This window comes from Manacus candei, unplaced genomic scaffold (genome assembly GCF_025592945.1).
Source record: "Manacus candei isolate 608988 ecotype Guabito, Panama unplaced genomic scaffold, ASM2559294v1 h1tg000002l, whole genome shotgun sequence".
NCBI classification, from domain to species: Eukaryota; Metazoa; Chordata; class Aves; order Passeriformes; family Pipridae; genus Manacus; species Manacus candei.
The window spans coordinates 3,746,940-3,771,463 of NW_026138050.1; the positions used below are offsets into that span (position 1 = coordinate 3,746,940).

The window sequence follows — 24,524 nt, forward strand, 5'->3', positions numbered from 1 at the left end:
CAACATTCAGAAGGAATTTTAATTAACAAAATGGTCCAGGAAAGGGAAGGGAGAACCCAAAAAAAACCAGGCCATTGCATTTGAAAGGTTGCATGTCAGTCACTAGGTATGCCTGCAAGCCCATGCACAGGAACCATTTGGACCTTTGTCAGTGCAGAACTAGTCTCAGCTTCCAGAACCACTTCTCTACTCCTTCTTTATATAGGCTAAATATTATGTACATATATAAAAAAAATACAAACTTGAGTTTGTTATAAAGTGGCTTCTCTCTCTCTCTCTCTCCCCCTCCTATGCTTGCTTGGCACATGAACGCATGCAAAGCTAGTAGGCTCTGAGGGCTGCACAAACAGCAGGTTTTGGCAACAAAAAAAAAAAAAGTAGACACAGCTAAAATAGATAAGCAAGATTAAAAGCCACTGAATTGAAAACCATATATTTTTCCAATTGTATAGAATTAGAACTACAGCTACGACTTAAAACTGTAAGAGTCTGTCATCCTCTCTCCCAACTCATGTCAAAGTTCATAGCAGCATAACACGAGGTTCCTCAGGAAACATCAAGCCAGTGTTCTCTGCTTCAGGAGTGAGTTCACAGGTCCAAGTTTAGTCTGTCCGAAGGATCATGGGGGGATGCTCACTGTCTTCATCCAATCTAAGTGAGCTGGTTTCATCTTCCAGGCAAGTTCCACCCACAGCACCCAGGTCATCTGTATAGGCTGGAGAGAAAGGAACAAGGAGTTGGGGAATCAGCAGCAAACTAAGGCTTGGATCCAGAGTGAATGAGTAGAGCTGAAGTACTAGGCATTACTTGAAATAGTTTCACTGCCACCCTATGTTTGCTTTTATCATGACTCTGTTTTATGACTGTGTTTTTCCAAGCCAAGAAAAATTTATGATCAAAATTAAGCTCCTCTGTGTGTGTGCAATAGTGGTGCTTTGGGCAGGCTGATGTTTTTTAGTCTCCACAGATGCATTACAGCTGCAGGTGCAGTACAGACGCAATATGTGCTGACTGTCCTTCCTCTGCAGAGAGGCTCTAACCTGAGTGCCAGAGCCAGCAAAAGCTCCACTGACTTGGAGAGCTGCAGCATTAAACAAGTTCTCACCCTCTCAATTTAACAGAGCAGCAAATCAGGCTAAAAGGTCACTGTTCCCATAAAGGAACAATTGCAGCATTTATCAACCTTGCCAAAAAAAAAAAAAAAAAAAAGGGAGGGGGGCTATAACTCAGATGCTTTGCACAAGGTCTGGGTGCAGAACTGTATGGAATAACTGGTTAGGGCATCTCAAGAACCATCTGGCAAGTACTAAAACTATCACTACGGTAATCAACCACAACTCGAGAAGAAATTCTACCCAGAAAGTAGCAAAGACAAGCGATCCATCTACGGAAGGCTACTGCACAACCACGGGGGTTCTCCTCCTACTGCTCACCAATGCTCCACAGCGCACGCGCAGTCACGCAAAGCTCCGTGCTGCCGTGGACCAGCTCACGCAGCCATCTAGAACGAAGCGACACGCAGAGGTGCTCTCTGCCCCATTCCCAGCCTTCTCCTTACCATGCCTTGTGGGTGAGGAAGGCACATATGTACCTTTAGTCACAGCGGCACTGTACGTCTGCGCTACCAGCGGCCGGTCGTGGGATGCAGACTCGAGGATTTCGTTGGCTGGCTCCATGCTGCCATCGAGCCTGCCAAGCACAGAGAGGTTATCTGGAGAGCTGACCCACCTGGGCACAATGCAGCTTCAGCTGACAGCTACGGGAAAATATCAGATGTACAAGAATAACATAGACAGAAATGCAACAGGAGGAACTTGGTCCCTCCATTCCAGAGGCCTGGCAAGAAGGCACCTGACAACACTTTGTATTTAACCCTAAAGACTTGTCATTATCCTGCTTGCCTCTGACACAGCATCAGGATCTAAATCCTAGTAGCTTATACCAGGAAAGAAAAAGATTCAAAACAAGAGTGTGTGATTAAAAAAAACCACATTCCCATCAGCAATAGTATAGATTGTCTTGAGCTCTGCCCACCACAGAAGTGGTTGCTTCACACACAGATATTACAAAACCCTCTAGAAAAAGTATTAGAACATTTCAGAGATTAAGAACTTGATAAAGGCTTCCCTCTAGGAGGCTTCACTTCATCTGTAAGTGAAACCAGAGGTCATATCTTAAAGTGTTCAGATAAATGTATGATTTTTGGCCATTATTACAGACTGACCAAAGCTGCAAACCTCAATTATCATAATGAGTTACTGTCTTTAATTCTTTGATTGATCAAGTAATTTGATTATATTACCCTAGCTTTTCCTTATTGAAAACCACAGTGCATTGTCACAGTGTTCTACAGAACATTAGCTATATGCAAGGAATTTTAGTAAGGACACCAGCAGAGAAAGAATATGGATAATTTCATAAGTCAGATTCCCCACTGTGAAGTCAGAGTAACATCTCTTTCTCATTTTTGTAACCACTTCATTTATTGATGAAGAGGATGGTGTCAGTCGTTTCAAGTTCTTGTTTAAGTAACTCAACTCAAACTGCCAAGAGGAAAGAGGATCACAGAGCAAACAGCGATTGATCCCTCCCTGCACTCAGACAGTGTTAAGTTTCTGATGGTAAAGTGGAGCTCAGTGTAGTGGATACTTGAAAGGAAGGCTCAGGGGGATTCTGAAGTTACTAATTCATGTCAGAGGCCTGGTGGAAGATTAGCTTAAAGAAATGAGCTGTTCTAAGTTAAACTTAGTTCTGTTCTGGAAAAGTCTAAGAATGAACTGGATTTTGAGAAGAAATAAAATAAAACAATCCTCAGCTAACATGGACTTACTTGTGCTGCTTCATTAGTGTGCACTCGCCTCCTTCTTGGGGGTCCAGGTTGTACATGTAGAGATACCCATCGGCAGCTCCCACCAACAAACGAGGGATCTTCTGGATTCTAGACAGGTTTAGGGGAGAGATTAATAAGAATAGATAAATAACAGATTATTAAATAAAAGATTATTACGAAGAACAGAAGAAAGCACGCTCTCCTCCCTTCCCATGATTTAATGGTTGGACTCCATCTTAGAGGTTTCTTCCAACCCAAATGATTCTGTGGCTTTTAAGGCATTATTTTCCACACTCCTGCTCCTAGACAGAGAATGCTGTTAGCAGTTAGAGCACCCAGGAAAGAACTGTGTATTAAAAAATTATTGCACAACCACATTTTGGGGCTAACAGGATGCCACAGTAATCAAGCAATTATACAGAACTCATTAAAACAGATTCAGGAGTTACCATCCTCTTATCAAGCTTTGTGCAACTCCAAAGACAAGTATTCTAACGGGAAGGATTTACTTATTTCAGAAACGTTGCAAAGCTTAATTATTGCTTAAAGGGTGCTTTGAGATCAGAGGAGTGAGAGCACAGACATGAAGTCAATTTAGCATAAAAACTATAAAACCCCCACAAAATAAGTTTACTACTGCTCCGCTTATTGCTTTGGTAGCTGTGCCAAATGGGACCTGCCTTTGAGGAAGACAGCATAAAAGATTAGATTTAGTCCTAAAAATTAACTTTAATGAATGCTATGCTGGTTTAGAGACAAGAATTATATGAACTTGCTTTCAAAGGCTTCTTTAATGGTTAGGCTGGATTGCCTAATTTTGCAATTTGCTAACAACACACAGTATCACTCACTCCCCATAGCACTAACGGAAGCAAGTGCCGTAAAAGCCCATGGGTCTGTTCTCAACATTCCTCTTTCAAAATTAAAAGACATCTTTAAACAAAACTTGGAAATTGTGCTATTCCCATCCAAACATTTTGCCTTTTCCTCCTCCCCTCGCAGGACTGCGAGGTGTTAGCTCTGACACGTTGCTCTTACACTAGAAGAGGCTTTGCAATGACTACGGGTGATCCACTGCTCTGCTGCAGACTGGGTTATGTTTTACAGTGTCAGCCCCTCCAGAGCCCAAACCCAGCAAGCAGGGTGGGGAGGGCAGGTTCCTTTCCAGTACTCACGTGGCAAGTGCACAGATGTTTTTGTGCCCACAGAAGGGCAGACGGACCGTAGCAAAGGCTCTACCCTGGTTGAACATCTCTGTTACTTGAGAGGGCAGGTAGCTTGTTGAGGCCATCAGCACTTTTCCAAAGTAACCTGTCCAGGTGGTAGGCTCTTCCTGAGGTCTACAAGTCAGAAGAGAAAAGTGACTGACTTTGCCTTCACCTTAGAGAGAAAAGTGCGTGAACACTTTGAAAACATTTTATTTTTAAAGGATATCAAGCAGTTATTTGTTTCTCTTCAGAAATAACTGACACTCTTGAGAACTATAACACAATTGATGCTACAGGGCATAATGTGTCCTACAATACCCTCAGCCTGTTATTTAAGCATGTTTGATTGTAAACTGATACTTCTGCATAGAAGACTGCATTTCATAACATTCATTATACAAGAGCAGAATCCACTGAAAGTGCTACGCTTCGAGATTTTATTAATCTGTTTATCACTAAGCATATCATTGTTTCCAACGACTTCCACAGAAATGCAGTAAGACTGTCCTCTAAAATCATAAATAGGAACATTTTACAACTTGGTGCCTTTTAAAGCCCTATATGCAGCTGGAAGGCAATGATGAGATAGTTCTTCTCATGTGGATTTCAGAGGAGGTGAAACAAATGTAACCGAAAATGTCAAAACTGCTCCATATTCCTGTCAAGGATGGCCAAGTTGTCTTTGGCAGAAACACCTTTTCTACTCAGTGGGAGAACAGTACACAGCTCAGCTGCAGTTGCTGATTCATAAGTGACTTCTTATGCCCTTTACTTTACAGAAGTGTTCAAAAGAGTCTGTCCAGACTTTGGAGAACTCATCCTGTTGAGAATAATCAATTTTAAAGCCTTTTCCTTCAAAAATCTAAGGTACATCTGAAACCTACTTTTCTTTCACAGTCTCAAGTTTGAAGATATGCACTGTCTCTGTGTTACTGGATGCAGACAGAAACATGCCATCCATGCTGAAGGCCAACGAACAGATGCTCACACACCTGGGGAAAAAAAAAAAAAAAACAAAGAGAAGAAAAACAATGAAGCCAAAATATTTGGTTTAATTAAGCACATTTCACAGTCACCACTATTTTTCAAATATGAAAAAATCCCCAAAACTTCCACAGCAAGCATTGTGAATTCCCTGACTTCTTGAAGCTATTCAAGCACAAGATTAATTAATGATGTTCAACTCTGTTATGAATTGATCTCCATATCTGCTATGCATCAATCTGAACTCAGTCTTACCCCTGTATAAAGTACAGCAGAACTACAGAGTTACTACTACCACAAACCACAGTACCATTTCACCATGGCTATTAATGACCACAGCACTAGAAAGACTTGGAGGAGAGCGAGAATATTAGATGTACTGCCTCCAATTGCCACAAGAATACAATATATCCTACAAAAGGTGGCCCACTTTAAACAAGTTCCCTCACCAATAAATTTTTAAAAGGCAAGAGGGAGTACAATTCTGACAGGATTGATTTGCAGAATAGTCAAGTCCAAAGGAATGAAATTGGAAGACATTCAAGCTGAAACTGTTATAAGCACAGATGCAAGGATGAATGAAGATGAAAAGAGGCAAAAAAAATCAGGATGCCAGCTCAATTGCAGAACATACTGGAACTCAACCATAAGGAACGAGTTTCAGGTAATTAGCCCAGTTGAACTTTACCTCTTCACTCCCCTTCGGAATTCAAAGAGTTTCTGTCCCTCTGGAATGGAAAACACTCTTATTACTGTCCCCTGTAAAGAAAAAATAAATAAATCATTTTTCATTTCAAGTTGATTCATTGTGTATTAGCTCTAGTGAGCAGAGTACAACTGGAAGCAGCAAACCACTTTGCTGTTAACTTATTGCCATGATGCACCCCAGATACTGCATGAAATATTTATGGAGCTTGTTTGTAGGATGTGTTTGAAGAGTACTGAAACAAGAGGTGGGAGCTACTAAGGTAGAGAACAAGCTGTGCATCAAAACCAGCCCTTCTTATCATATTTGATCATGAAAACGACCACACCAGACAAGTACCAGAATGCAGTCACTTGGATGCCTTTATGCCTTTATCAGATGCAATCAACTACACCTTTAGAGTCTAAGCTTATTACTCAAAGAGCAGAGGCTTCACACTCTCTAATTTATACATATTACATGAACGATTTGTCATCACATGCCAAAGACTAGCAAGGCACTTCTCTCTATTCTGACTTTAACTGTCTTGTTTTCATTAGGGAGACAGCATCAAAACAAGACAGCTAATTTCTAATAAGTCTTCTGCATTAAAGGCAGAAAGACTTCGAGGATTGCCCTAATTACAGCCAGATTAAAATGTTTAATTTAAATAACCTTATTATCCAATATTTCACAGTATGGAAATTGTGTCAAATATCATTAACAGTCCTTAACTTAGATTTTCCATTGTAACTAAGCCTTCTTTTTTGGCACTTGCACATGGAACTGTGCACACTTAAACTTTCTTAAAATACTTAGTGACATATTTGATTTTTATCACTGTTGGGAAGTCAATCAAAAGCCCTCTTACCTTTTCTGAGGCAGTGGCAAGTTTAGTACCACTTGCATCAAATGCCAAAGCAGCCAAGGGACTATCATGAGCTGGGATCATATTAGCAGCTCTCTGCAGTGAATCAATAAATAGAACCTTAGCACAGTACACGTTAAAAAGCTACACATGTGCAGTTTAAGACTGCATATTTAAGCACATTCAAGGCAAATATAGGTCTTAGTTTATAGACAGCAGCTTCAATATTTGTTTCAGTAACTGCTAAGTACATAAAACCATCAGTGAAGCACGTGTATAGAGAATATAAGCAGCAGGAAGACAATTCAAATAGAAATTACTTTACTTTATTCCACCCATTTGCCCAATTCTACTCATTAAATCTAATACTAGCACCTGTATTTTCTTTGCTGACGTTCTGAGAAGCCTGGCTGTAAGAGAGTCTGCACTCTGATGCACAGAAACCTAAGTGTCCAGTAATTCCTCTCTGAGCAAATGAAGTAATTTCCAAAACCTGCATCTTTAGAAATTGAAACAGCACTCAAAGATCCTTACCAGATTGATGGTGTCAAAGACTTGTACTTCTCCAATAGTTGCACTTCCTGGGTAGGCCAGGTAGCAATTATCATTGTTTATTGATAAAGCACACAACCCTAGAAGGGATGGAGAAAACAGAATTAGAAAGAGGCAAATTCCAAGATTTAAGCAGCGAAACTTTCTGATTCTGCATTTGAGTGTCACAAAGATAACTCAAATTATCAACAGAAACAGAACAAGGACCAGTAATGTCAGAGTCAACATGCAACATATTCAACTATTTAGCATGAGTTAAAATTTAATATAAAATAGAAAGGGAAGAATACCAATAGAGCTAAAATAACTGATTAAACAGTAGAATTTCCCATGTCTGCCACAATTCCTAAAGCATTAACCTGACAAGGCCTTTAACTACACCAAGTGCTGTCAAAATCCAGTTTTTATCCCTACTATTTCTTTTTAATATTTCAACACATCCACTCTAGGAGACCAAAACGCTGGGAAGATGCAGTTTAAGGCAGAGTCTGCTATTTGTTCTCAAAAAGCTCTCCTGGATCAAACGTGTAGGCTTTAAGACAACACTCATGTGTTTAATTGTTACTTTTGTTTGGAAGTGGAATTAACAACAATACAGTTCCCTGTGGGGAACATCATACACTGACAGCACTTTTAAGTTATGCTGGATTCTACCAACATACCTGCAGGATTGGGAGGTGTCTCCCTGATTGTATGTAATACCTTCATGTCTCGTATGTTGTGTATATAAAGAGACTCTTCCAGACATACTATCAGCCTCTAGAAAAGGGAAAAAGGACAAAATGTTGACATCATCTGGATGACTAACAAGATGTTACTTAACACCACCTCAGAAATCAAATTAGCCACTTGTGATTTTAAACAGGAATCCCACCCTCCCACACTCAGTTTTTGGGGGCAAGGACAGACATTAAGAAAATTATTTTGCTTCGGATGCCATACTCTCTACTTTGAATGAGCTGGCTGAAGACAGAGAAGCCTGTATTTGCTGCAGAGCCTACTGATGGTTTAGTACTACAGCAAACTACACTTCCAGGTATTTAACAATTTCACCAGTTGAGTGACACATTTAAAATGTTATTTTTTTTAAAAGAATTTAGCAAATACTATTTAAAAACATAAGAAGTTAGTAGATAACAATGTTCAGGCCTGAATAGAAATTGTCAGTCTCACATACTCTCATATTAAAGATCACAGGATGATCCACACTGGGAGAGACCTTAGGAGGTCTCTAGTCCAACCTCCCACTCAAAGCATGCCCAGCTTACTCAGGGCATTTCCCTGAGTAAACAGATAAACAAAGAACCAAAAATACTTAATTAAATACAAGTACTGAGATGCCACATAGAAGCAACAGTTGGAAAAGGATAAGTACAATTGTGTCACCAAAGGAAGAGACATCAATCAGCAGAGGAAGTGCCAGAATAAGATCCACAACCTCTTTTCCAGGTTTTCAGCCAGGCAAAAATTACTACTCACCTGTCTGTTGAGTTTGACAGCCAAGATGGTGTTGGAGTAACTGTAGTTACAAATCTCTGTCCCCTTCTTAAAGTGACAAACTTTCAGCTTGCGTGGAGCTTTAAGGCTGACTATGGCCACCAGGCTACTGGAGAAGAGCCTCTCCACAATGCACACGTCTTCTGTGTCAGCTGAGGAACCACAGGAACGAGGGAAAAACACAGAGGGAGATTTCAGGGAGGAAGAATGATGCACATCAACAGGAAATACTGTCTAAGAAAATCATAGAATCATAGATTCAGTCTGTGTAAAAATATGGTCTAACAGCACAAACATTCTGCCACAAGGGCTCAGAGTCAAGGTGGGACACAGGGCAGGTTTTTAAAGCAGAAAATGTACACAGTGAGTGCTGATTTACAAAGATTTCCTCCCCCCAGCCCGAGGTGTCACACAAGCTTACACTTCAGAACAGAGCATCTACTCTCCCATGCCCAGAATCCAACAGAAGAAAATCCCAAAGATACAAAAACCGGCAAACTGTCAAATGATAGAATTTTACAGTCTTCTTTTATCTCTGTAGAAACCTAGGAAAGCAATTTTTGGGCCTTTTTTTTTTTTTTGTGGTGTGTTTTTTGTTTTGTTTTTAAACCTATACTATGCATGAAGGGTTTTCAACAACCAAAAACCTTGGCATTTCCACACACCTCTCCACGAAGAAGGAGAGGTTATTGTACTCAAAGAAGCTGTAAACTAATTCACTACAACACTGCAGCAGCCACCAGTTAGTATTTTCACACATACCACCTTTTACCTGACAGTTCCCAAAAGTGGTTTGTTGCAGGAATCACTGAAGCCCAGCATTTATGCAGAGCCATAAAACGGTGTCAGATTTGCCAAGAGTTCTACTGTGGAAGCACTGGAGGCAAAGGAGGAATACAAGTTCCTATTCCAAATGTGGGGAAGACAGCAGGAGGGAGCAGAGTCCAGGATCTCTGGCAACGAAGCACTTTCAGGGCATTTGTTTACAGCACAGCACTGGAGTGACCTGGCAGGAGTCCAGGTCCCACCACACCAGTTACTTTGGCATCTGTGCTTCCCTCTCCCATTCCCTGAAGCTCCTCTCCAAAAGCTCCAGGTACACAGTGGACACAGTTTTGGCAGCAGGGAAAAGCTGGAAGAGTTTTACCACGCTCTGCAGCTCTTTCAGAGCCACCAGCTACACCTGCCCTTTCATTACAGAACCGAACCAAGACAAGTGATGAGTCTTTGGCCTGGATCCATCAAAACAAATTTTTCAGGAGTCAGCCTCTGGATTAGCTCAATGGTTAACACATTCCAAACCATAAAACTGCCAGTAAAAAAACCAAACCAAACAAACAAGAAAAACAAATGAAAGAGTTTGTTTCCAAAAGCTTCTGTTTTGCCCAAGAGATACATTAAATAATTAACTTGCACTGTTCTCATAACCAGTGACAGAAATTCCATGAAAAAGGTTCTGTTAAGCATTCTCAGCATACGATGCTGCCATCACTGTGTGGTATGTCTGCTTTCAAAGTGCTTTTTCTGGGCAGTTATTTCAAGGAAAAGAACACAAAATATTTAATGTTCTACATTCTTTTGAGAGAAACAGCCTCCTTATGGAAAAGGAGCAGGTTTATACTACGTATTTTCAGTACTCTGTGCAAGATAATTGACTTTTATCTACATCTTGTATTTAATATGGTACTTTTCCAGAGAAGACAAAACAGCTCACAGAGGCTTTGAAAATTCAATTTTCTCATGCAATAGGGATAATGCATTTTAGTAATGACTTTGTTTTCAAGGAATTGTTCTCCATTTTCTTGATACCACACAAAACACATGAAAAGAAACACAAAAATCTGCTTCAATAAATGCATGCAGAGACTTTGAAATGCGGAGGTCCGTGCTCCTTGAATGAGACTAGTTACATAAAAGGCTCTCAAATATTTTAGGGGATGGGTTATATCAGCTTTCCATCTGAGCCTGGAGCCCTTCAAAACGATGACATCCTTTTACAAGAGTCAGAAGACCAGCACACAGAGACCCCCAAACCCACAGCCTGACTGCTCCCTGCTCCCAGACAAGCACAGCTTCTTTCCCCATTCAGGGACGACTGTGTTCCGACACAGCTTCTGGGATTTGTCACTCTCCCAGCCATGAGAACTGGTATTTCAGAAGAGGAACAGCATCAGAGATTCAGCTGGAAAACGTGCTGTCCTCTGCTGCACTGATGGGAAGGGTGGGCAGCAGGGAAGGCACACAGGGAAGAGCACTATCAAGAACTAAGCAGTCAGGCAGAAGAAAAAATTTTCAACGAGCAAAATGCTTCAAAGGTATTGATAATCCTTCAGTCTCACCATAAAAGACTATAATACAGATAGTTACTTTTAGAGAAAGGCTTTGTGATGGGCTTTTAATTACATTCGCTTTAAAAATACAGGATGCACCTCTGGTCCTTTGTCTTCCTCTAACAGGAAGAAGAGATAAAATCTCTTCACAGCTGCCAAGTAATTTATGCTTCCCAACAGCACCGTACAGTGAGTACCAGGCTATACTGCCCATCCTATGTTCAGCTGACCTGAATTAATTATATGTTTAGCAGCACTAAAGCCCTATAGCAATGCTGTTACTCACAGGGTTTTTTTTTTTTCTATTAGTATTATCTCCTTTACACTACACAACTAAGCATTGCCAGAAACTCAGATTCAAAACACTGCAAGAACAAAAAGAACTGCAAAACAAATTAAGTACCAGCAGCGAGGGGAGAACAAGCAAATACATAACAAGATTAGTTTCATAAACACAAGCATGTAGCATCACAGACAAGAGCTGGTTAGAGCCAGCTAGATTATGATCAGCTGTGCCTTTATTCCATTTTTAATCCAAGAACATGAAGCATGTTAGAAGGATTCATTAAGCCTTAAATCACCCTTCAATCTAATGCTTGTTTTTACAGGGGGATCAACTGCGCAGGGAGGCAGGAGATTTGTACAGTCACAGGAGAAGTCAGTGACGGGAGCAGCCAAATCTTCCATATTTTCAGTGGTTCTCTCAAACACAAGACAGCTGGGGCATATTCTGTAGTTTAGTTTAAACACCTACACAAGAGCTGGCAGATCAATCTTTCAGAGGAGAGGAGGGAGTCCTTAACAGTGCTCACCCAAAACAACTCAAAGTCTTTAGAGCCACTTAAACTAAACTGGGAAGCAGGAGGCACGTGCCTGGGAGGCCTCAAGATACCTTTCCTTTCGGAAAGGAGGTACCCAGTACACAGGAAGCCCTCCACCCCCATATCAAGTTTTAACAGGCATGGGTTGCAAATCCAAGACTGAAAATTATTTAACTCATATAAAAAATTAAGATCTCCAAATATTTAGATGTGCTTTGAGCAAAGGTTGGCTGGTTTACAGAGGCCAAGACATTACATTTTCTGTATCACATTTCCTGTGATAGACGAGGAATAATGGGTTCAAATTGAAAGAGGGGAAATTTAGCTTAGATATAAGGAAGAAATTCTTCCCTGTGAGGGTGGTGAGGCCCTGGCACAGCTTGCCCAGAGAAGCTTCCATCCCTGGAAGTGTTCAAGGTCAGACTGGACGGGGCGTGGAGTAACCTGGGTAGTGGAAGGTGTCCATGGCAGGGGATGGGACTGGATGATTTTTACTGTCCCTTCCAACCCAATCCATTCCATGATTCTACTAAATGTTGCCTTACACTCTGTGCTCTCTTTTCATGGACTTAACACTCAGAAAAGTTACAATATAAAAGAGGTTAAATCAACTCAGGCATCTCAGAACAGTCCAAGGACTGGAATCAGCAGGTCTAAATTCCAATTCCAGCTGCTTTATCAATTTACCCAATCTGTACTTTTTCTTTCAAGGACTACCTAGAAGATGCAGTCCTGCAAAGTGCAGTTGACCTCTCAGTGTATTTATTCAGTGTCTTGTGTAACAGGAGTCATCTTCACTGAGTCTCCTGGGGTGGTATCAGGCCAGATACTGTAAGTGCCTGACATACTACAGAGGTCAGGTACCTAAACTCAACAGCAGAAAATGGAATTCAAGCCACTCATTAACCAGTAAAACCAGACCATGACTCAAATAGGAAGATGTAGCTGCAGCACAACTTAACCTGACCACAGGTGCCTAATTTGAACCTCACAATTACTTCTCTCCATTGACTGTGTACAGAACCAAGCTGTCGCTGCAGTAACAGGTGATCTGAGTCACACATCATTTCCAAACTTCAGATGCCACAGGGTCAGGTCACTTTGGGAATGGAGTCTGAGGACAACTCTGTCATGAGATCTCACTATAAATGCTGACATCATAGTTATTGGTACCACCTGCTCACATGGAGTTTACAAGAAAGCGAGGATACTCACACATAGCATTCATAGTTTACTTATTAGCACCTCAAAAAAGGGAAGTCTATGACCTGCTGGCAAAACAGGGGATACCACTTCTCTCTCAGGCCTCCATCCATGTCATCTCATATCCTACTCAACTGTGACCACTATTGAGAAGTTTCAGGAATCTGAATTATTCGCCCTTCTGTATGAGCAAACCTGCAGCTATCATGTTAAAAAGTATTTTTCTAACAGCAAACATTAGGATAAAAAAAAATATATATATAATTAAGGTTTTCTTATTTGACAAAGGTATATTAGTGCTTGCCTGCCCCAGCAGCCAGTATAAAGACCCCAAAGACACACTCTCTCACAGGAGTAAATTATTATTTTTATGCCCAGCTGCTACACAACCTGGACATAAGATTGGAAAAGCAGAGTTCTCACAGCCACTACCAAATTTCACAACATCCCAGCTACATTTAAATACAGAACACTAATATACAGTTTTACCCTGCCCAGCAATCGTTTTGTATTTGTGTGATATTTACACCTAAGGTTCCTCTTACATCAATTCCAAAGAATCTGTGAAAAAATGAAACATGTCTTACTCTTCCCACATTAAGCCAACTGAGGGCATTAAAAAAAAAGAAGAAAAAAAGGAGATACTCACTGCATTCATAGATCTGCTCTAATTTGTCCACAGAAGAAAGAGAGAAGAATTTGTAGCCTGATTTACTGCCAACTGCAAGGGATCTGCAAAAGAAACAAGCCAGTCAGGAACACAAACTACATCAGCTGTGATTACCCTTGGACAGATTCTTACCCTGTTCTAACCTCCAGCTGGGTTAGCTCAGTAAGAAAAATGATAAAAAGCTTTTCCAAAGAAGCCACGACAGACACAGACAGCTTCCTCAACTCTGAAAAGGCCAAACAGCTTCAGAATTACAGAAATTCAGAACTACAGAATTCAGGTGTGGGATTCTGCTGCACATTTAATGGAATGAGAGGTCACAGCCCAGTGTGAGCCGACTGCCCAATTCTCACCACTGGTTTCTCCACACAGCCTAAAAGCCTTAGTGTGGAGGAAAGATGATGACTTGAATAATGTAATGCAAACCAATTACATCATTGCCTCATCATTAGAGGTGACCTCCAAGACCTTTCAAACTGGGCCATCTGGGGATTTTTTTGTTCTTTACAGTGTAACTGTCCCCGACCATCCCCAAAGAGTTTTTATATTAAAAAAAAAAAGTAATTAAAGACTGCCAACTCTAATTTTCTCTGGCTTTATGTGATGATGTTCTAGCACCTCCATTGTTCGGTCTCAGTCTTACAAATACTCACACCGAATCTTTGATCAGAGGCGCCCTCTTAAAAATGCTAGTCACTGATGTTAAACAGATTTTAACAATAGCAGAACACTAAAAAAACTGACTACAAACCCTTCTTTCCTCCATTACTCAATTTTCACACTTAGCTCACAGAGCAGTTAATTGCTTTTCCAGTTAGAGTCAAAAGACAGGTCTTAAATTTTAAGCCAGAAAAACCTTTAGCTTGTCTTGCAGGTCTTTACACACCAAGGCAGCAGACAATGGCTCATTCTTGTTTCCCCTCCCCATGTGGAGGACGATTTTATGCCACAGATTAAGAAAATTAACAGCCAATACAGCTGTACAGAAGTGCATTAGTATGCTTACAGTTCATATATTTCTTGCTGCCAGGACACGAGGAGAAAAAAAACTAATTAAATTCCGATAAAACACATTTCAATATGCCAAATTGTGGCAAGTCATTCAATACAAGGCTCAAAGCCAACCCTGCCAGTCAGCCTGCCAATAACGCCCTTCTGAGCTCAGCAAGATGATTCTCAACAATTCAGATGCACTAACAATTAATTCTGCCTTTGGAATACAATGCAGATTCCTAGATTTCATGTTCTTCCTCTATTTTCCACTCGTGGCTCCAAAGTGAGCCCTTTTTAAACTTCAACATACCCAGAAGATTAGAAATTGTTCCTCCAGCAGCTTACCCTCTGAAATTAAGATCTCAAGCTATAAAATCGAATTCTGTACGATGGTATGACCTTCTCTTCTAGAAAAAAAAAATACAACTGGCACAATCTGGTTCAGAAATTATATTTGAGAAGGTTTAAGCTTTCAAATTAAAATATGCACCATGCAGGCAGGCAGAAGTCCCCAGATTCAATAACCAAGATATTAAAAAAGCGTATTAGGCTTAGAGATAGAGAGCAACCATAAAACAAAATTTTGTTGCTGCTCCTCTAAGTCACCTCAGAAATACTGAATTTAATCTTACTTCAGATGAAGTCAGTATGTTCAGCAGACTCTATCTGATTAGAGGCCAGAAACACTGAAATGTTTTTGCTCTACTGCTTTTGTACAACTCAATGAAAAACCCACATTCTGTGGAAAAAAAAGTGAAACTCTTAATTTGGTAAAACAAAGCAATGAATCAGCCTCTCTTAGATCATTTATGGTTTCCCTCAGAAGAAAGTTTAACAAAGAATGACATTAAAACTGTCACTTTGCAAAGGTAAACAAGCACTCCACTGAGTTAAAAATAAATGGAGTCACAAGACTCTTTGCAATATAAACAATCCACAAAAGACACAGGATGATTTCTTCCCAGAGAATTCCACACAGCAGCTATTTGTGAGTGTATTACTAGGCAGAACTGTATTCCTGTATTGTACTTACAGCTTTAAATACAGAATATTGCTGAATCACTGTTTTGCTGACAGTATCACTGAAATCAGTGAGGAAGCCCATTTTTCTAGTCCTACAACTACCTATACCTCATTTAAATGAACCACAATGGCAAAAATGAGTTGTATACATGATAAAAATCATCATCAGTAGAAGCCAAAATGAAGAAGCACAGGACAGACCTTTCCATCCATGGCAACTGCTTTTTGTTACTTCTATCAGGATCAAGGTGATGAAGCCACAAATCATTTGTTTACACAGAGCAGTTCAAGTCAGTGTAATTAAACCCATTGCAGAATCCAAGCATAACTGCAAAATAACCCCTTTTTCTTCTAGAACAGCATTCTTGCTTTTGGAGGGTTTGTTTCACTGGGGTGGTTTTTTTAATGTACTCTCAAATTACTTCTTATGAAACTACTGGAAAAAGGCTTTTTATATGTAATAAGAAGCCACTAGGCTGAGTTATACCAGCATAATCATAATGGTTTAAATCCCTCATCTTCCCCCGCACTGATATTACACTTAAGCCCTTAAGACACCCGATAACCACCTAAATGGCCAAATCCACAAAACAAGCATCCAGCCAGAATTACCTCACCTCCCAAAAAATGTGCAACCATATGGGGAAGAAATATGATCAATAAGCCATTCAGCTCTTGTTCAGATAGACAGTGGCCAGCAAGAAGCTGCTGTAGTTATCAGAAGCTCCTTTTACAATGTGGGTGTTATGCTTTATTATCGCCGATTTTCAAAAGATGATGAGCCTGAAATTGAAAATAAATATTCCCCAAAATCGCCTTTTTTTCTTCTAATATTGTGCTGCACATGTGGTTTTTTTAGCTCTATTATGTGTAGCCTCTATTACACACCTTAGACTGCAGACTTTGAGCTATTTCATCATTAAGGTTGTCTCTTCAGTACAAAATTATCAATACAGTCATGATTTATGGAACTGTGTTTACCCACTTTTTCCAGAGATAATACTGCAGTCTGATCCAAGACTACATAAATCTTGATAGTATTTTCAAGAGTGACTGTCATAAATAATTAAAAATAGCCTCACAAGAGAACAGTGCTGTGAGATATTTCACACACTCATTTGAAGATGCTGACATCCACTCTAAGTACACTCACCTAAAGTGGGATATCAGCTGCTTCAATCTCTCTGACTCTTTAGAAGCAAGTTGTTTCAGATGGATTAGAATGCTACAGGTTTTCTTTTGCTTCTTTAATATACATACAGAAGGAAGAAAACCAGTTTTTCCCTTTCCATATCGCAGAGGACCTTAACTATTAATCAGAAATATTCTACATTAATCAGGAAGATCCAACTAAGGGCAGCTCTCTCAAAGATTAAAATCAATTGCAGCTGCAGCATAAACATGACTCCAAAAGTCATTACTGCTTTAAATAACTGTTTAATTAAACCTACTTACATTATGATACAGTCTCATTATACTAATGTTCCACCTCATTCCAAAACCAATGTAAATTTCCACAGACAAAACATTTTGTGAACAAAGGCTTATGATGAAGAAGGGGAATGTAATAAAAGAAAAATCAATGAAATGGCATAAGAATTGCTAAGGTATTACTAAGGAAATGTACTTTGCTTTATTCCACCCCTCCCAAATGCCTGCTGAAACCAAAGCTGTAGTGTCTTATGGATATGTCTTAACATTAAAGGTCATCATTTTGGACAAAAGTGAGATACAGAAATTCACACATTCAATGTTTTTGTCAGCAACACTCTGACAACCCACAGATTTTCCCATTATTTTTATACTAAAAGAAAGCCCCCAAACTTAAAATCTGCTACAGCAAAAGCAGACCATGCCTGCTCATCCCTTCACACACAGTGTTAGGCTGGGACAACAGAAAGTCCACAATCCAAGTAAATATCTCTGCTCTTGGGCCAAATCCCCATCCAAATGGTCAGGAGCTGAGGAACAGCTCCTCTGGCCAGCCCCCCTGAGCTGCTGTGCCCACTGCAACCACAGCAAGGAACACAACATACGGTTGTCTCTCTCAGCTATCCTGCCTGAGCGTGGGAGCTACGTGACCGCTCTCGCCTTCCTTTTTTTTGGGGTGTGTGTTTAGCTTTAAAGCCTCCTTGGAATACAGAGCTCTCCTGTCCTCAAGGATCACGGGTGAAGGACACCTGAACCTAGGAGAGACAAAGGCAGAGGAGTGAATTCTCAGCACCTAACCCTTGTTCCTCCCACCACAAGCAGTTTACTACAGAGATCCAAACATCACAGGGCAAGGGAATTTGAATACAGCTTCTGGTGCACGAAGCATGCTGGACATATTTTGAGCTATAAGCATTTGCCCAAAATGTAGAATGAAACTGATTTATTTGGGAAATAAAGGGCAGAACTAATATTTGGACTGACACCTGTCACTTGCAACTCCACACACAAATGAAGGCCTAAGAAGTCCTTGGAAATTAAGGCACACGCCAGTGTTTTCCTTAGAAGTCCAAACAAGGTTTTCTTTCGCCTTTCATCAGGACTCTGTTTTCAAAACTGCAGCGACTACTTTGTTTCCAAATGCTGTCACACAATTACTTATTTTAAAAAAAGGTGACTAAAACTTCTCTACAGTCTGTCCACCTGCATTATTTCACAAGCAGGTTCTTTGGGGTGTTTTTTTGGGGGGAGTGGGTGTGTGTGTTTGTAAAGTGAATCTGTAAATTGAACCACTGTACTTCCAAAGGTACTTCTCTGGCAATATCTGTGTAACAATTTAAAGACTGAAAGTTCTACCTCTTATATAGATACATGCAAGGTGAGATCTTGAAGTTATCCTTAGCTTAAAAAGTTACAAACTTCTAACCATTAGCATTTCCTTTATGAGTTTTAAAGCTTCTGTGAGTTTGTGAGGTGTTTAATTTTTCATAAACGTATCTGTGCTCAGTTTTAGTAGTTCTCCCAGGAGTAATACAAAGAGCACTCAGGTTTTTCTTCCCAAGTATCCATTGTTAAAGATTTCCAACTGCTAAAACCTACCCAGCACTGAGATCACCCACAAGCTTCCACTGCATGGTTTGGCTGGGACACCCGAATTGTGACGGGTTACTCCACTTTGATCTGGAAGCTGGAGCTTGTGCCTCTCAATCAGGGAATGCCAGTCATGCTGAGTTGTGCAATGATTGATTCACTGGGGAAAAGGGCCAGGTCCAAAACAAGCACATCGACATCTTCTGAAAATACCCCTCTCCGTGTTTTTACTTAATGAAAACATTGTATCAAAGAGAAGCCGCAAACCAACCGCTTCTGCTGCATTATAGGTGGAGTGTTTTCAGGCAGAGTTCCAGTCCCAGCCAATAATTCAAAACTGTCATGTAAATAAAGCTTAGGGCAATGTGGAATAAACAGGCAAGACAACACTTGCAATAACGTAGATACTGTTCCAAGAGACAGTGTCACTACTTACAGCATCTGTGAACGAGCATTTCAAAAAAGTTAAGTCTGGGAAAAACAAGCAACTAAGAGCAGGGTAGAGGAGATCTGCTTCAGTCACCAGGGACTGCAATGACTGGGAAAAGCAACAGCAACTTTTACGGTGACAACATTCTTCTGACTACCAGCAACCCCATTTCCCAAGATTAGGAGCCACCATGAAGCTCATCTTCATACACGAGAGAGTAACTAATTACCAACTCTTCATAAAACCAAGGAAAAGTTGGCTTGATCCTTATTTTTACCAGCACCATCTTTTCCCAACACCAGGCCACTGGCTCTGCTGTGTAGGTAAGCAAGACACATTTAAGCCTGAGTGGAACTGGCACCTTGTTAAGGTGAAGGTAAAAGCTTTAAATGCAATAACAACATGCCCATGTCATTTATTTTCCAGTTCTGTCTGTCAGCAATTTTTCTAATTACTGAAGCACCTTTAAGCATGATGTAGCTCTACTGACTGGGCAGACATAAACAAAGCTTGTCTTTCATATACTGCCTGAAAGAATATGCATTTGTTTACCTTGCCTGTCTGGAGAAGGGCTCCAGTTACCTGTAAAAGTTGAAATAGGTGAGCTTTCTGAGGCCTGGCATGGCAAAGTGTAAGTCACTCCTAAGAAGTTCTTTTCAGCTCTTCTCACCTGGTGAACTGTCATCTCCTAGATATATAGAACAGGATACTACAAACCCAGAGAGCTGGCTTCTTGTTTCTCTATTCAAACATGAAACCAGGAGAGATCGTGAGCAGGAAAAAAGAAGAAAAAAAAATCAAATAAACTTCAGTTTAAAGAATGCACCCAACCACTAAATTTTACTCAGTTTAGGAACTTGAATGCAACTTGGTTATTTGGGCCACTTACCACATCAGACAAGTGTTTCACTAAGAGGCTGCTCACAAAGACATCCACAAAACTTCTTTTATACTTACTACTTTTCTTGGAGAGATTTCTTTGAGACACTGTTAGTAAGAGATTATTCCACATCATCAACCACTTCATTTGTCTCAAAGTAAGTGGCTTTTAAAATTATTCTCAGAATTTTGAGACAAAAAAATTGAACAGGAGCCTTTTCATACTTCTGTAGTTTCTGTAACGAATATCTGAAATGTATAAATATTAAAAAATGACACAAAAGATCCAGTAGCCCAAGACTTGCAATTGCAAAGATCTATGGGCCAGGTCTGGATCACACAAAAGATGCAGCACCAAAATTCTCATCAGGTAACCTCGAGGTGATTTATATATAAATAATATTTTTTTAAAAAAGTAATTTATTCACACAGTGGACATTAGAATGCTGAATTAAAAAAAAAAATCAGCTATAGTATAGAAATTGAAGAACACTTCTTGGTTATTTAAGAAGATGAAATGGGAAAAGTAGTCCTAAGTAACACATACAGTTGAGGAAAGAAATCATTAGCCAGTTGTCCTTTTTTTCTCCCCATAAACTCAAAGTTAAAAAGGAATCAGCTTTACTCTTCCTTGAAGAAAGATGTAACAGTGTACAAGCCAAAGAAAACTCAGATAAGTTTGTTGCATTTGTTTCTTTTTACTTCTGTCTTGGTTTGGTTTGTTCTCAAGTCCAGCCTGCAGCTCTCATCCAAAGTAAATGGGTTTTTTGGTCACAACTCAGCAATCTTTAAGTACACACAGCTCTCCACAAAGCTAAGGTGCAACTGAAAATGGGGAGGTGCTTTGAGGAGAATTACTACCACCTTTAGATCTCCATGTGGGACTGCACAGCTGAACTTCAAAAACTTATATAATGTCTTTATAAACTGTTAAAGAAAGAGGTGGCAAATGATGACTTGTTTCTTTTTTCCAGTAATAGGTAAAAAATGAATGGTATCTGAGCAAAACCTGGGCAGGTTTTATATGCACAAGGACATATGTATGGTGCTCAGTGAAAAAATGTGAAAAGTAGTTGCAAAAGTCTTTGACTCGAATCAATACACGGATAATGATTTACTTACAAACACACAGAAGGCTACTGCTTCCCCCCTCCATCATTTACCATAACTTATTTACTGCTAAAGCCTCTCATCTCAAGTCTATCCAGCTCCACTGGCTCATCTCCTCACCCCCAACAAAACCTACAAAAGCAAACAGAGTGTTTCCTGCTGTGATGTGACCCTCCTAAATCCTGGCAGTCACCAGAAATAACCTTCTCACCTTCACAATTCCCATATGCTACAGGACATGCTGGGGACAGTCACAGATCTCCCTCGTGAGGACGAGGTATTTTTGCTCATTAAGAGAACGAGTTGTTAAAAGAAAAACCCTCCACCACACACGTGGATCTGTGATGCCAACCTGAGATCATTTCCTCTTACTCACTTCCTAAATCAAAACTCCTCCTTTCTCATGTACAAGTTCTTTCGGTTATTACCCCCCAGTTTCATCTCTCAAGTATTTCAGACAGTCAAATGCTTCTTCAGATGATCTTTAGTGCTCCAATCCCAACTAATAGGGGGTTCTTAAATTAAAGATACTGCTTTTTAATACCCCACATAAAAACTAATATACACTAATTAATCTAAACATGCTGCAAACGATTAAGTAATTTGCAAGACATGCAGCTCGAACCATCTGAAGCCTAAATAAATCTCAAGGACCAGAAGAAGGCCTGTTTTTTCAAAATCAAAACCAAAAGCAGCATAAGGCTCATAAAAACACCTTCAAGCCTCAGGTACGCTGCTTCAACACAGCAGGTGAAAATAACGCAGCTGGATAAAAAGATCGGTGTGAAGAGGATGATGAAGTCTTTACACCTCCTGGAAGACCTGTCCAGGTCTTAGGAGGGCCTGGCACGAAGCCACATCACCAAGGAGCAGCAAGAGCTCTCCTTCCCACCCTTTTCCAACGGGACAGCGGGCGATGCCTCCCAAGTAGGAGCAGGAGCAGCTCCCCATGGGCAGCCAACGGGGGCAGGGAGGAGGCAACAACACGCTGCAGCCACCCCAGTGCCCGCTGCTGCTGCAGCGGGGAGCGGCCCGTCCCCGCACCCCTCGGGGCACAGGGGGGCCGCTCCCACCGCCCTCCCCGTGGGGGACCCCGGCCCCGCTGCGGGCCCGAACCCCCGGGAAGGGGCGGCCCCGGGGAAGAGGCGGTCCCGGGGGGACCCCACCACGCCCCCCCCCCCCCCGAGCGGCCAGGCCTCCCCAGGGCCCCCCTCACGTTCCCCCTCCCCAGCCCGGGACCCCCTCACGCCGCCCCTTACGTGTTGTCCTGGTTGAAGTTGGCGAACAGCAGATGGCCGCTGCCGGCGTCGCCGCTCTGCCCGGCCAAGTTCATGGCGGGACGGCCCTCGCCGCCCCCGTCCGGCGGGGGGGAAAGGACGAGGAGAGCCCTCCGGGAAGGCTGCGCCGCTCACCCGCGGCCGGCCCGGCCCCGCCGCATCCCCGCCGGGCCCTTGTTTACGCGGCGGGCGGCGGAGCGGGCCCCGCGCCTGCGCCCTCCCGGCCGCCGTACGCCCGCCGCGCCTGCGCGCGCCCGGCGGCGCCGTGGTCCGCGTTGCGAAGCTAAGCAGGGCCCGCCGCGGTCCGAGCCTGGATGGGTGACCCGCAGCCCACCCGGAGGTGCCCCGGCTCGGGCGAGTCCCCGCCGTCCCCGAGTCGCCCGCGACTACCACTGCCCTGTCGCGGTGGCCACAGGGGTCACACCTCCCTCGGTCCCCGCCCGCCGGTGCCGCTGCAGTTCCGCTTCGCGCCACGGGATGTCCCCGGGGCTCAGCGGATGAGCGTGCGGGGGCTCCGGGCTTTGGGAAAAAAAAAAGTTGGGCAGGTCCAGCGTGGAGAAGAGAACGGTGGGAGACCTTATAGCACTTTCCAGTGTCTGAGAAGGCTACAGGGAAGCTGGAGAGGGGAGCTGTAGTCATAGAACAAGTAGTAATGGGTTCAAACTGAACGGGGAAATATAGGTTAGATACACAGAAGGAATTCTTCACTACGATGGTGGTGAGGCACTGGAACAGGTTGCCCAGGGAGGTCGTGGATGCCCCATCCCTGAGTGTTCAAAGCTGGATAAGGCGGGAGATGTCCATGGCAGGGGGTTGGGATTTGATGATCTCTAAGGTCCATTCCAACCCCTTAACATAATTCTGTGACTCTGCTCCTGGCACAGCCTCTTCCAGGGAGCTCTCTGTGGGCAGTGGCCTTATTGTGGCCTCACTGGAGATATTCCAGAACCGTCTGGATGCAATCCTGTGCCATGTGCTCGGGGATGACCCTGCTTGAGCAGGGAGGTTGGACCAGATGACCCACAGAGTTGCAGGCTGCCAGACCCAAGGAGCAGCTTGTCAGGAGAGAACACAAATTGCAGGAAAAAGAGGAAAAGAACTGAGCTAGGGATGTCTGGAAATGGGATCAAAACCAAGGAATTCATATGGAAAAGAGCGAATCTTGGGAAATGAGCCACTCAATGTTGGTTTGTGCCTCTGGGGCCAGTTTGTCCCGGAGGGTTCATGAGTGATGCACATGGAGCAGTGGGGAGTGATGGGGCCTCCTTTCTCACCAGCCCCCCGAGGTATCAGGGGCTCCCTGGGGTCCCCCACATTTAACCACCATCCAGCTGCTGGCCAGGAGACTCCTCCAAATGACTTAAACCCGAGTGGCTGTGCCCCAGCACCTGCTGCCCTGTGTCCACCCTGCCATGGCCACCCAGAGCCAGTGCTGCCCCCCACACTGTCCCCCACATTCGTCTCTGCCTCTGCTACACCTGCTGCCAACCCATCTACGTGTCCCATAACTCTTTCTACCCATCCAAAATTTATTTTCTCCTGGAGAGACTGTTCCTGCCAATTGCAGATTTTAATCTCAAGTTGTCTCTTTTCTTACCTGTTGTCTCCAGCATTTTAATGTGCAGGAAAACGTCCTTTCCTGGGGAGGTGGGATTACAGTGTGCCCTGCCAGGAGAGTCCAACCCTCATCATCACACCCAGAGGTGTGGATATTCACACCATTCACAGCTGGGATCCTGCTGGAACCAGCCAGGAGGGGGAGACAATACACAGAGGTGTCTCCAGCTGTGGGAATCCTGCATAGAATCATAGGATGTCCTGAGTTGGAAGGGACCCGCAAGGATCACTGAGTCCAACTCCTGGCCCTGCACAGGACAATGCCAAGGATCACACCCATGGCCCTGAGAGCGTTGTCCAAACACTTCTTAGGGTCTGTCAGGCTTGGGGCCATGATCACTTTTCCCTGGAGAGCCTGTTCCAGTGCCTGACTACCCTCTGGGAGAAGAACTTTTTCCTGATATCCAACTTAAACCTCCCCTGACACAGCTTCATGCCATTCCCTTGAGTCCCATCACTGGCCACCAGAGAGAAGAGATTGTCAGGAAGGAAGGAAGCATCCCTGGGCTTCATGAGCCATTCTACC

General features: G+C 42.4%; 1 protein-coding gene across 8 annotated transcripts; it reads right to left on the reverse strand.

Annotated features, from left to right (window-relative positions):
• Positions 1 to 22,606, reverse strand: WIPI2 (WD repeat domain, phosphoinositide interacting 2). Of its 8 annotated transcripts, none has more exons than XM_051778496.1 (13): positions 22,364 to 22,604; positions 17,701 to 17,850; positions 13,628 to 13,710; positions 8,607 to 8,858; positions 7,790 to 7,886; positions 7,110 to 7,207; positions 6,579 to 6,671; positions 5,711 to 5,781; positions 4,923 to 5,030; positions 4,006 to 4,170; positions 2,831 to 2,938; positions 1,559 to 1,689; positions 1 to 715 (listed from the first exon to the last, which is right to left on the reverse strand). In XM_051778496.1, the coding sequence occupies exons 3-13, from the start codon at positions 13,634 to 13,636 to the stop codon at positions 603 to 605; spliced, it is 1,245 nt and encodes a 414-aa protein (XP_051634456.1). In that variant the 5' UTR covers positions 13,637 to 13,710; positions 17,701 to 17,850; positions 22,364 to 22,604; the 3' UTR covers positions 1 to 602. The 8 variants fall into 8 exon arrangements, with proteins under 8 accessions (XP_051634456.1, XP_051634464.1, XP_051634448.1 ...); XM_051778504.1 differs by lacking the exon at positions 22,364 to 22,604 and adding an exon at positions 19,668 to 19,686; XM_051778488.1 differs by lacking the exon at positions 22,364 to 22,604 and adding an exon at positions 19,122 to 19,646.
• Between the last annotated feature and the right edge of the window lie 1,918 nt (positions 22,607 to 24,524).

Coding starts and splice junctions, on each gene's coding strand:
- WIPI2 (XM_051778458.1), bottom strand. CDS start 22,437: ATGAACTTGGCCGGGCAGAGCGGCGACGCCGGCAGCGGCCATCTGCTG. Junction 8,777..13,627: donor AGAGCAGATCTATGAATGCA/GTGAGTATCTCC, acceptor GTGGTTCCTCAG/CTGACACAGAAGACGTGTGC. Junction 4,171..4,922: donor CTTGAGACTGTGAAAGAAAA/GTAGGTTTCAGA, acceptor TCTGACTTGTAG/ACCTCAGGAAGAGCCTACCA.